Source organism: Lemur catta, chromosome 15 (assembly GCF_020740605.2).
Source record: "Lemur catta isolate mLemCat1 chromosome 15, mLemCat1.pri, whole genome shotgun sequence".
Taxonomy (NCBI): domain Eukaryota; kingdom Metazoa; phylum Chordata; class Mammalia; order Primates; family Lemuridae; genus Lemur; species Lemur catta.
The window spans coordinates 9,454,613-9,468,012 of NC_059142.1; the positions used below are offsets into that span (position 1 = coordinate 9,454,613).

Here is a 13,400-nt window from a genome sequence, read left to right on the forward strand (position 1 = left end):
TGATGTCTGTAAACATGATTTAGTAAAGTGCACTCAGGCTTTGGATTCTGACAGACAGTGCAAGGGGGTGGAAATGCTCAGGTCCCGGACTGCTTTGCTGTGACCCCGGCCCCATCACCCACCAGCTGTATGGTCCTGGGCAAGTTACTTCCTGTCTTCATATTTCAGTTAACACACTATAAAGTGGGGGCCATAATAATGTCAATTTCCTAAGATTAGAATTAATCCTAGTTGGAGTTAGAATGAGATTTAAATGACTTCGTGCATGGAAAGTGCATGGGAGTAAGCACCTAAATTTCATAGTTAGCGGGAGTCCAAGGGCCCTGGATTAAAACCCCAGCTCTTCCACTCACTTATGTATGTTGGGGAAGGTTCTTAATCTCTTCTGTAAAAAGAATGCCTCTGATGGAGTCGTGCTGATGATGGGCTGTGGTACAAATGGGTGTGATCAGGGGTTTAGACCAGGGCCAGGCACACAGACGGTCTCTAATCCAAAAGAGGCAGGGCAGTCAGGAGCCCCGGGTTCAAGTTCTAGCTGTGCAGTGAACCAGCTTTACGGTTGGGGGCAACTCGATGCCTCTGACTGGGACTTTGGTTTCCCTGTCTTCCCCTCATCTGCAAAATGGGCTGGATGCACTGAGGCTCTCTCAGGTGGCCTCCAGCTCTGGTGGCTCATGGCACACCCCGCCCAGTCTCCCCCTGCCTTCCAGAGGCAGCCGATGAGCAAATCGCACAGTACCGCCGTCCCTCCCGGAGCTATGGCTGGGCTTTCCGTGGTTTCAGTTACGCACGGTCAACCATGGTTCAAAAATATTAAATGGAAAATTCCAGAAATAAACAATTCACAACTTTTAAATCGCACACTGTTCTGAGTAGCATGATGAAATCTCACGCTGACCTGCCCATCCCTTCTGTGAGAAGGGTGAGCACAGTATAATAAGATACTTAGAGAAAGAAAGTGACCACATTCACAGAACTTTTCTTACAGTATATTGTTATAATTATTCTATTTTATTATTATTGTTGTTAATCTCTTATTGGGCCTAATTTATAAATTAAACTTTTATCACAGACATGTATGTATAGGACAAAACACAGTGTGTGTATATATATAGGGCTTGGTACTACCTGTGCTTTCAGGCACCCACTGGGGATCCTGGAGTGTGTGCCCGCAGATAGGGAGGTCTACTGCACATGCCTGAACACGTGTCTGCAGAGGTTCTACTCACCGAAGAAACAAGAGGAGGGTGAGAGCCAGGAGGAGGGAGACGAGAGAGAAGGAGTATCCCACGGTGTACATCAGCTGCAAGGTTGAGAGCAAGGCATAATGATCCACCTGAACACAGAGGAGGAACAGACATGACCACCGAGTGACCCACAACCCCCAGCTCCATGCCCAAGGCCACCAAGGTCTAGGCATGGATTGAGACGTGTCCTGGCCCCCCAACCTGTTTTTAAACCTTTCCCTGCCTGTCCTTGTTGACACCCAAGTAAGGTAGCGTAGACTGCTCTCCGCACATTGGGGAGGCCAGAGGTCCTCAATGAGTGAAGAGCCCACAGTGGGCCTTGTCCCCATGACTAGGACACAGCCCAGCACTGATACACCAAGAGTCACCATATTGTGAAGGAATTGTGTCCAGGACACGAGCGTGCCTTGAGAATGAGGACAAACACTTTGTTCCTGGGAATGCTGTCCCTGGAGTCTATCGGTCCTTCTTTCTAGAAGATGGGGCCAGATTTCTGTCTGAATATCTCTCTCCTAAAGTAACTTTTCATAGATGACCTCTTAGAAGAAGATCCAATGAAACAGTGCACTATTTTCTCTGATTCCTGGGATAGCCTGATTGTGAACAGAGGGTAATTTACTGGAAATTCTGTTATTAAGTATAATTTTGTGCTATTTTCATGAGAGATACTGGTCTGTAGTTTTATTTTCTTGCAACACCTTTGTCTGGTCTTGGCCTCTGTGTAATCATGGCGACCTAGACTGAGTTGGGGAGTATTTGCACCTTTTCAGTTTTCTGGAGAGCTTGTATAAAATTGGTAATATTTTGTCCTTAAATATTTGGTAGACTTCACCATCAGAGCCAAATAGATCTGAAGTTTTCTCTGTGGAAGAGTTTTTAACTACAATGCAATTTTATTAATGGATATAGTGCTATTGGGTTATCTATTTCCTCTTTAATGAACTTTGGTAGTTTGTTCTTTTAAAGAATTTGTCCATTTTATCCCACTTGTAAACATTATTGGCAGAAAGGTGTTCATAAAAATACCTTATTATCCTTTTAATGTCTATAGGATCAGTAGTGATGTCCCCTCTCTCACTCTTGACATAATTCATGACTAATCTTTCTCTCTCACACACACACACACATTTCTAATGCTTTCTCTTTTTTTATTAGTCTTTATAGAGATTTATCAAATTTATTGATCTTCTTAAATAACCAAGTTTGGATTTCGTTGATTCTTTCCTATTTTTTTTTCTGTTTCCCATTTAATTAATTTAATTTCCATTCTTTCCTTTCTATTTGTTTTCTTCTGCTTACTTTGGGTTTAATTGGTTCTTTTTCATTTCTCATTTCTTAAGGTGTAAGTTAGGCCATTGACTTGATACCTTTCCACTTTTCTAATATAAGAAGGCTATAAATTTTTCTCCATGACTGTTTTAGTTGTAACCAAATTTTTTTGATATATTGTATTTTCATTTTTATTTAGTTAAAAATATTTACTAATTTCATCTATGATTCTTATTTGATTTGTAGGTTATTTAGAAGTATGTTGTTAGTGTTAACATATTGGAGATTTTTTCCCAGATATCTTTCTGTAATTGATTTCTGATTTAATTCTATCGTGGTCAGAGACCACGTTTTGTATGGCATTAAAAACTTTAAATTTGTTTATTTTGTGAGAATTTTTTCTAAAGAGATAAGAATATTTACCCTCATATTTACCATTTCTAGTGCTCTTCATTCCTTTATGTAGATTAAAATGCCCATGTGTTATGTTTTTATTTCTGTGTTAACGACTTCCTTTAACACTTTGTACAGTGGTGGTCTGGGTGCGGAACTCCCTGTGTAGCTTTTGAGCTTTCCAAGTCAAACCCAACCACATTTCTATCTAGAATTATTTTCTGTGGACCTCATCAAGATCCCTACAATCTGTCAGGTCTCTCACTGCTTGTCTGTCCTCTCCTTGCAAATAAATCTATCCTTCTAAGACCAGCACAAACCCACCTCTTATAAGAAATCCTCCTCCAACGCCTCTCTGCTTATTATATAAACTCTTATTGTCAAAGCACTTGTAGTCTGTTTCACAAATAGGGGCACCAATTATATTAATTAATGCTTTGTTTGCATTCATCTTGTCTTTCCAGATAGACTATCAGCACCTTGAAAGTACAGAAGTGTTTTGTCTACCTACACGCACAGTGGTATGGTTTCTTTAAATTGATGGTGGCATATCAAGGTGGTAATTCAAGGCTTTACCAGGTCATTTTAACATCATTTATTTTGTTTATTTTATTTTATTAGAGATATGAGACTAATACATTAATTAGATAACCTAATTATTCCTGAATTATGATTTTTAAAAACATATGTTTGTATTTTATGCTTTCTAACAAATTAGGAGAAATGTTTGGTTTTTTGTTTGTCTGTGTCTTAGGTTGGGTTTCTAAGAAGCAGACTCTAAGAAAAGAATTGGAATGCAAGCAGTTTACATAGAAAGTGAAAAAATCTTCAGTAGGGGGAGGCAGAAGTTAGACAGGACAAATAAAGGACTCGTTATCAAGCCAGTTACCATGGTGGAAAGCTAGAGCTTAATCCCACTCAGGAAGCTCTGGAAGCTTCAGGGTTAACTACCCCAAGACTGAGGGTGCCTGGGGTATTTATATGCCACCTCCTGCCAGTCATTGGTTGAGGGCACTTCTACTTGCATTTCAGTAAACAACGTGGACTCCAGGAACCAGAGAACTAGTGAAGAAATGCACGTCCTAGTTAAGAAGTTAGGCAGTTGTATACCGAATTGATTAGGGCAAGGGGATACAGGCAGGGCACCAATAGCACCTGCTACAGTTGGTTTAATTGTGTTTTTTAATAGGATTTCCTGAAACTGTCCTCTATATTCAATTCAGGTCTTTATCAAAACCTGGCTACTTCCCTAGAGGCTCCAAAACATCCAGACAGTCTCTAGCTCACTTTTATACCAACCAGTGAATCTCAAGTCACTTAGACACCTTTATGAAAAGCTTCCTAACAAAGGTGCAATGTGCGTCTGTGAGGAAGTAGATGCTCTCATACACTGAGGAAGGGAGGACAAAATGGTATAACCTCTACAGAGTGGACTTTGGCAATATCTAATGAAATTATATATGCGTCTACCTTTAATCCAGTGATCCCATTTCTAGGAATCTTCAAAAAGATATACCACCACAAACATATACATACAAAGTTATTCGTTGTGATATTGCTATGAATAAAAGATTGGAAATAACCCAAAGGCCATAGGACAGTGGCTGACTAAACAATGGCAGATACGCAGGTGGAGTACTACGCAGCAGGAAAAAAAGAGAGAAATCTTTCTAGGAACTGATATAGAATGATTTCCAGGATATGTTGTTAAGTGAAAAAAAAAAAACAAGATGCGGAATGGGGTATCTGCTATACTGCTTTTTGTGTAAGAAAAATGGGGAATAACATATATACACATTTTCTTAGTTTTGCAAAAAGAAACACAAGACATGTGTTATAATTCAATTAAAAAAAGAAAAAGAAAGAAAACAGAAAGTGTGAGCCAGTGTGGTGTTAAGATATATACACACACACACATATGTTTTCATCCACAGTTCCTGGCTCATAGATCCCATAGTCCTTGTTACAGTAAAACAGAATCTCTCCCTCTGCCTTTCTCATGCCCTTCTCCTTCCTGTCCAAGGCAGGACTCTAATCTGATTGTGGGTTCCAAGACTCTCACTCCAGACAGGGTCCTGTCCTACACCCTGGGGGAAAGAGCGCTGGACAGAGGCCAGGAAGAATGTGAACAGACAGGCCTTGCTGGGTCTCCCCACGTAGTCTATTAGCATGAGACCATATCCTCTTATCCAGTCACGTTTCTACATGGCTGTCAGTCAGGCCTATCCAGTGAAGCCTCCACAAAACCCAAGAGGACTGGGTTTGGAGAGCTTCCAGACAGCTGGTTCCTGGAGGGTGGTGTGCCCAGGGAGGGCATGGAAGCTCCACAACACTTCCCCCATACCTCGCCCTGTGCATCTCTTCATCTGTATCCTTTGGAATATCCTTTTATCATAAATAGGTAAAAGTGTTTTCCTGAGTTCTGTTAGCCACTCCAGCAAATTAATCAAACCTAAAGAGGAGGTCGTGGGAACCCCAACTTGAAGCCAGTTGGTCAGAAGTTTTAGAGGCTGAACTTGTGACTGGCGGGGGGAGCAGTCTTGGGGACTGACCCTCACCCCGTGAGATCTGATGCTATCTCCAGACAGATAGCATAGGAATTGAGTTAGAGGACACCCAACTGGTGTCTGCTGTTTGGTGTGCAGGAAAGAAAAAACCCACATTTGGCCAAAGAAGTCTTCTTCTGTGTTGACAATTACTATGTTGTGAGAGCAGAGGGGAAAAAATGGTTTAAGTTTTTTTTCCCCAAACAACCAGAAAACAATAAAAATGATTATCTACAGGGGATAAGTAGGAAGACGGTGATGGAGATAATGATGAGACTGAGACCTCTCCAAGCATACCTTTTTATCAAGTTTTGACTTTCAAAACCTGTCAATATTCTATGTATTTAAAAATAAAATCCAAGAGAAAAGGGTGAAAAAGGCAACTGTACCACTGTAATAGTAATGAACACACCTAGCACTTAGATCTTGGTTTCTGACACCATTCCTCCACGGAAAGAACGCAAGACTCCTAAAAGAAACCATTGATTCTAGGCCTGGAGCAAGGAAAACCTAAGATGAGCTTGGACCATTTTCTTGTGCCAGAAAATAAGGAAGTGTTCAAAGACTAATGGGTTATAACAAAGGGATACAAGAACTAAATTGAAGGGGTTTCACTAGTTAAATGCAGAAAACTTGGAGCATCAAAAAATAATGAATATAACTGAATAAATCAACCTGAAAGTCCACAGTGAAACCCAAAAAGGGAGGTGGGTGAGGAGGTCGTCTTTGTGGAAGAATGCTGGCTAATAAATGTAGAAGGAATAACAGAACTTGATTGAGGGCAGGAATCATCCATGAAGGCTAAAACACTGATGAAGGTTTGTTAGGAAACAAGATAAACACACAGTACCAAAGTATCACCCCACTGGGAACTTATGAAATATAAAGGGAGAGATGGAACTTCACCACTGAGTGACTTGGCCGTCTTTCCCTCGACCAAGTGATCAAATGCAACCTCATTACAGCGCAGCACCTGCCATTCAGCCCTACAGGTGTGGTGCCGTACAAGGTGCACAGCATCGATGAAGATTTGCTTGAATCTCATCAAACCTCTAAACCTAACTTTCAGTTTCTAGGAAACACAGAGGATGGAGAAATGAGTTTAATGATAATCCAAGGGAACATTCAAATCCAGATTGTGGGACATTCTACCAAAAAGCCCTTCTGGTCTCTTTGAAAAACCAATGTTATCGTGGAAAAAAGTAGGCAAGACTGCTCTAGATTAAAAGATTCTACTGTGATATAAAACTAAATGCAACATATGCACCTGGAATAGATCCTATTCCAGGGCAGAAAAACTATAAAAATTCTGGGAAACAATCAGGAAATTTGAATAGGGATGAAACAGGTGATATGATGAAATCACTATTAATTTTACTTAGTTGAGAAAATGGTAATGTAATTTTGTGGAATAATGTTCTTAATCTTAGGAAGTAATACCTGATGAATATTTAGGGATGAAATTCTCATGATATCTGCAAATTATTTTAAATATTTCAGAAAGAGAGAGAAAGCAAATGTAGCAAAATGTTAATACATTTTGTAATTTGATAGTGAATACATGACTATTTTGTTATGCTTTTAACTTTTCTGTAAGTTTGAATATTTCAAAATAAATGTTGGAAAATGAAATACAATCAATTGATATATATTAAAAATTAAAATTTATTATTGAAATCATATACTGTAAATATTAAAATTATATGCATATATAGCTATTGATATACATATATCAATTAAATTCTATATTTAAGAATAGAAAACACTTCTTTGAAGGACAGCGAAAACAGCTTGCGGGAAGGTAAAATAATTTATTTCCATACTACTAAACACAATTCCATACCAATGAATTAGCAAACATACTTGCTAATGCTCACGCACACGCATACACATACACACAATCTCTTTAAAAGTGCCATTTGACATGCAGAAGGACCCGTAGTGTCTCATTAGTTGGAAGAACATAACATATTTTGTTTGCCAAAACTCTGAAGGGCAAAGATTTACTAACACTGGCCTTTTTTGGGCAAAATTTCAACCCTCTATTAGAAACACAGGTAAACATGGCCAGCAGTTGTTTTTTTTTTAAGTATTTGAATTCTTGGAAATATGGCCATTTGCAGAGGGAGGAGGCCTAGGTCCTAGCTTTTCTAAAGAGAGAAATCTTTACTTCCTGTCTTTGAAAGTACAGTTTTCAAATTGTGGTTTGCTGTCCCCATTTGCTGACTTGGGGATGGTGGCGCTGCCGACCTAAGGCACCTTCACACCTGCTGGTGACCTCCTCGGGTCTCAGCCTTGGTTGCGAGCTAGAATCACCTGGCGAACTTTGGAACCAGTGTGGATGGCTGGGCCCCACCACAGACCAGCTGACTCAGAATTTGTGAAAGCATTATTCAGCATGTATTAAGTGCCTATTGTATGTAAAGGCTATTGTGCACCCCAGTAGTAGGCCAGGGGTTTGGGGGTGGTATTCAAATGTGACTATGACTTTATCATTGTTCTCAAGCAGTTTACAGTCAAGCAGGACAGATAAGACATACATACAATTCGCCTAATTCAAGGCATACAAGTAGTATGACTTTGGTGCAAAAAGGTCTGAGAAATTCTTGAGATAAACTGAATCCAATTTAACTATAAGTGTCACTTTGATCCCTTTAAGAGGTGTGACCTCTCACACAGTAAAACTGTATAAGGAACACAGAATTCTGCGAACTCAAATCAGGTAATAAAGTTTAAAAGAGGTTTAGAAAGAATTCCCCGGGGATGTGGAAGACCCAATAGAAGGCTCTTCTTGCCCGATGGGAAGATAGGATAGACTTCAAAAGAGCCAAGGTCATGCCAATGCCCACGGGGCTCTAAAGAAGTAAACCACAACCAGGATAGGTGTGGCAGGCTCCCATCTGACCAAATAATTAGGTAATGAAATACTTCAAACCCAGGAAAGAGCAACCCCCTCCAAAGGACATGGGCTTGAGACTTCCATGTCAGTGACAGTGCAAAAAACCACTCAGTGGTGTGGTCTTCCTGGCTTGTGAGAACTGGTTGGCCAATTTTCAGTGAGCCAGTTGTAAAGCACAAGCATTATTAAAAATTAAACCATGTAAATTTACAGCAAAATAAGTTATATTAAAAATAAGAGTAACAAATACTCAAAGCTCATCACTTCCTAATTATTTTTCTGCATGTTCAGTGCTATTGAGGTTATCTATGCCACTGTGTCTGCATGGTGCACGAGCTATCGAATGGTGTGCTACTGCATATCTTGCCCCTGGTCTACATTCAGCGACTTTACATAGGTAGCTTGAAACCGGCCATATGGGAGGATTTACACCACAGAAATTGGCAAGTGTTACAAATCAGAGCCCTTCTTTTTTCAGTAGTGGAAGCAGGCAGCCAGTTGGTAAGCTTTTGCTAACACACCTACACCAGCAGTATTGACAGCCAGACCTAATGCATCTGTAGTCTATAGGCAACCATGTCTCCTGAGATGGAAACTCCTACTTTCCTGGGGCCAGTTTGTTTTTTTAGTGTGATAGTTTTTGTTTTCTGTCTTAACCTTGGCAAGGTTTAATCCAATCTTGCCTTACTTTTATTTTATTTTTTTATTTTTATTTTTATTTTTTTTTTGGAAACAGAGTCTCACTCTGTTACCCAGGCTAGAGTGCCGTGGCGTCAGCCTAGCTCACAGCAACCTCAAACTCCTGGGCTCAAGAGTTCCTCCTGCCTCAGCCTCCCAAGTAGCTGAGACTACAGGCATGTGCCGACATGCCCAGCTAATTTTTTCTATATATTTTAAGTTGTCCGGCTAATTTCTTTCCATTTTTAGTAGAGACAGGGTCTCACTCTTGCTCAGGTTGGTCTCCAACGCCTGACCTCCAGCGATCCTCCCGCCTCAGCCTCCCAGAGTGCTAGGATTACAGGCATGAGCCACCGTGCCCAGTCTTTCTTAACTTTGTTAATAATCTTGTGTTAAATTCAGATATAGATTTTTTCTTATTATTTCTTTATATTTATTATGAAAAATGTCAAACATACAGAAAAGTTGAAGGAATTTTATAAAGAATACCTGTATATCCACCACCTAGATTCTACCATTAAACTTCACTTGGCACCATCTCATATCTATCCTTCCCTCACATAGAGGATTTTTAAATTACTTGCACAGTCTGCCTGTAATGGGTATTACAAGAATACGGCATATTAGGGAAGCCAATAGATTAATATTATAATTGCAATATGAAATATATCAATAAGTACTTAATTTTAAACTTTAAGTTGGAAACTTGATTAAAATAGCATTGACATATGTCAGAAACATTAAGACTTACCATATAACTTTGATGTATTTGATAAACTAGAATTGTTTAAGAATTAAGATTTTCTTGTCGTAACAAATATTTAAGATATTTAAACTATTGAAAGCATATCAAATATACTAATGCAATTTACAAGGTAAAAGGGTAATTAAATAACCAGTTTGTAAGTGGCAACAAAAATTAATCACAGACCTCAAAAGTATTACTATTTCTTACAGCATAATGTATAGAAGACAAAATAAAAACTAAAAGAAATATTAAAACTCATTGGAGTCATAAATAGAATAAGCTACATACATTGACCTTAAATAATAATGTAACAGAAAGCTAGATCTTTTATTTTTGAAAATCAATTAAAATGTTACATAAAAACAACCACCACCGAGTAGCCAGTGCGGAAAAGCCAACATCACAGACACCAAAAACTCAAGGTGACAAGTATGCCGTCCTCACAGCCCTAGGAGTGGACCAGAGAGTGGCCTAGGGAGGGAGAGAACTTTTTGTAGAGGACCAGGGAAGACATTTTGAGAAGAAATGCAATAATTGCAACTACCAAGCGTCTCCCGGGTGTTGGGATGTGTTCTAATCCCTCCACAGTCACTGCCTTCTCAGGCCTCACGGCCAGGCACACAATGCTGGCGTTATCAGCCCATCTTACGGATGCTGGAGAGAGGCTGGGGGCCCGGGCCACACGGATTGTGTTTCTAGAACTGAGCTCCTTGCCTTCCCTGTCCCTAAACTTTAAACTACAATAGTACAGTATCTTGAGCACTGGATGGGAGAACATTATAATAAAATGATTTAAGGAAGCTAAAGAATTTCAAAATCCAATTAAGTTATGAAAGAAGTTAGCCACATCTTAGGGGGGACGGGAGGGGCGAGGTTTGCTGGCTCAAGTTAGGACAAAGGATTAGGTAGTGAAAAGTCTAGAACCCAGGAGAGATCAAGGGCAAGGACTCTTCCTGGGTCCCCCATCTCAAAGAGGCACATTTTCCAATCTCCTCCCTGGCCCAAGCCAGCAACCTGAGCTCTTGTTGTCTTTGACTCCACCCGCTCATGCCCCGCCAGCACCTGGTCCTACCGCTCCCCTCCTTGGAAACCTGTAAATCCACCTCCCTCCTTCTACCCCCACTGCCATTCTCCCCAAATCTGGGCTGAGTTGCTGAAATGGCTCCTGCCTGTTGGCCCTGCCTTCTGCCCCCAGCTTGGCCCCGTGCCTAACCTCTCTCCAACTTGCCAGAGCAAACCTTTCAATACCTGAGTTGTAGCCCTCCCCTACCTGAGCATGCAAAGTCCTAAGTCCTTAGCAAGGCAGAGTCCTTCATCACTGCACCTGTCCTGAGGCTTCCACCTCCACCTGGGTCCTCCTCCTCAGCCCTCAAGTGGCCCCAGAGCCCCGTGCACTCCTTGACCCCAGGTATGTGTTCCTCTTTCTTGCCCTCACTCTTCCCAGGGGGCCATCTCTTTCCCCACCCCCAGGCTGTGTCAGCCTGCCCCTCTGCTGTCATCCTGGGTCCCAGCAGTGATCACAGTGCTCTGAGCGCTGAGCTCCTCAAAGGCAGTATCTGCATCTTATTCCCTGTTTACTCCCAGTGCCTGGTGCAAAACCTGGCCCATAGTAGGTGCTTCGTTAACGTTAGCAGCCTGTCTGAGTGAAAGAAACTGCGCTGTGGCCCTAGATGGCTGCATGATCCCCAAACACCTCTTCCTCTGTTCTGCCTCTTGCACTTCACTTTGAAGGAAGCTGGGCAGGATTCAGACAAACAGGAGGTCTTTAGGGAGAAGAGCAAGAGCCCAGCAACAAAGTACAGCGGGGAAGGACCCTGGAAAGAAAACACGTGGGGAGAAGGCTGAAGCAGGGATGTGTCTGTCCATCCAACAATCCTTTCCTGTGCAGCCGTGAAGTTTTTCTGGCCAGTCACCATGCTGGGCCCTGGTGACAGGGCAGGAACTCCCCCTGGGAGTGTGCTGACGGCATGCCAGTTTTCTCCCAAGAAATCTGCATCTACTGACTCTCTAAATCCTCACGACAATTGCAGGTGGCAAACACGGTCCCCATGGTGAAAGGGTTAGTAGATGCCCAGCAAAGGGAGGCCACCTGCACCAGGCCCACAGCCGGGAAGTGAAGTCTGACCCGGACCCCGTGCGGTGCCACCCCCTTGAGGCACACACATCCTGGTGAGAGGGCTAGATAACAAACAAGCAAACCCGTGGGGGTTTCAGGGAGTGGCAGGTGCTATAAAGGGGTACATGGAGGGGTGTGGTAGAAAGTGACTGTGGAGCCTCCTCTGCATGGAGCGGCCACTGAAGATCTCTCTTTGAAGGAGACATTTGAACTGAAACCTGAATGATGCCGAGGCGGCAGCAGCAGGGGAGCTGGGAAAGGTGTTCCGGGCGCAGGGAAGGGCAAGTGCAATGCCAGGACTGACCCTGCAGGACCGACCTCCCTTGGGATTTCACATGTCACCCTGCGAGTGGAAGGAATGCAGAGGTTGCCACAGGGGTCGCTGCTTTGCGTGACCCTGGCCCTTCCCTAGCCGAGTCTGGGGCAGACACACTCGGGGCAGGATCTTTGCGGGGCCACTCGGGTGTCCTGGGGGAGGGTGGTTTGGGCCCCAAACGCTTGTCACCAAGCCGAGCAAACTCACGTTTTGCTTGAAGCTGTGGTTCTCAGAGCATTCGGAGTCGTCCTGCCAAATATCTGTGGCGTTCTCGCGCGTCTGCCAAGTCCCCCGAGCCAAGCAGTATCTGTGGGCCCTTCCTGAGCTCTCTGAAAGTAAACAAAGCTCTAGAGGAAAGGTCAGGACACACGGCCTGCTCCCCCGAGCATGCCACAAAGCTGTGGAAAATCCCAGGGAAAAGGGATTCTCTTTCCCCTGTTAGGGGCTCATTAGCATCCTTACTGTTTATTTGGGATGGAAAGAAAAACACAGAAGCCTCTAAATTTTGTAACAAACCATCATCCACTAATGTCTGCTGTGTTTACCCAAAGTCCCTGGAGTTAGAACAGTCCCTGGTGACTCAGAGATGTTATAAGCCCTCCAAGGTACAGCCCAGCCGGGAGACGCCGACCTGGGCTCCCGGGGCTGGCCCTAGGGCAGCCCCCTGTGCCCAAGAGGCCACGCCATGAACAAGAGAAAGCAGTGGGCACACGGCTGGCAGAGCCGGGTGAAGCCCAGTGAGCCACCCATGCACCTGTCTGTGCGCTGGGTCCGGCCCTCCCACCCTCTAAGGCTTCTGGTTTCCTCTTCAGGAACTGGAGATAATGACAGCATGGAGCCTCCACGGTCTGGGCTAGAATTCAATGAGGGTGTGTGCAAGTGACGGGTAAGTCGCTCTGACTGCTGTCGCGGCTCAGTCACGTCCACTCCCCAAAGGCCCTCCTACCTGGAGGATCAGGGACTGGACTTGCAAACCAGAATGAAAATTTTTGGAACTTCCTAGTCCTGCCCCTGCACATCGTGGCGTGACAGTAACTAGCTGCTGAATTTAATTGCCGGATACCCATATGGGACACCCCACCTGCCGCCTGACAGCACTGCCAGGGTGTCTAATTGACATCTCGAACAACACACCCCAAACTCCTCAACTTCTCAAAATCTGCTCCCCTGACATATTTCCTGCCTCAG

At 43.0% G+C, this 13,400-nt stretch overlaps 1 protein-coding gene across 1 annotated transcript in view; it reads right to left on the reverse strand.

Annotated features, from left to right (window-relative positions):
• The window catches only part of GLP2R (glucagon like peptide 2 receptor), a 54,540-nt gene that overhangs the window by 28,223 nt on the left and 12,917 nt on the right, over positions 1 to 13,400 (reverse strand). The window contains exons 4-5 of the mRNA XM_045525997.1: positions 12,420 to 12,541; positions 1,230 to 1,336 (exon numbers count right to left, since the gene is read on the reverse strand). Of these exons, the coding sequence (XP_045381953.1) occupies positions 1,230 to 1,336; positions 12,420 to 12,541 (229 nt within the window). The remainder of the gene's footprint in view (positions 1 to 1,229; positions 1,337 to 12,419; positions 12,542 to 13,400) is intronic.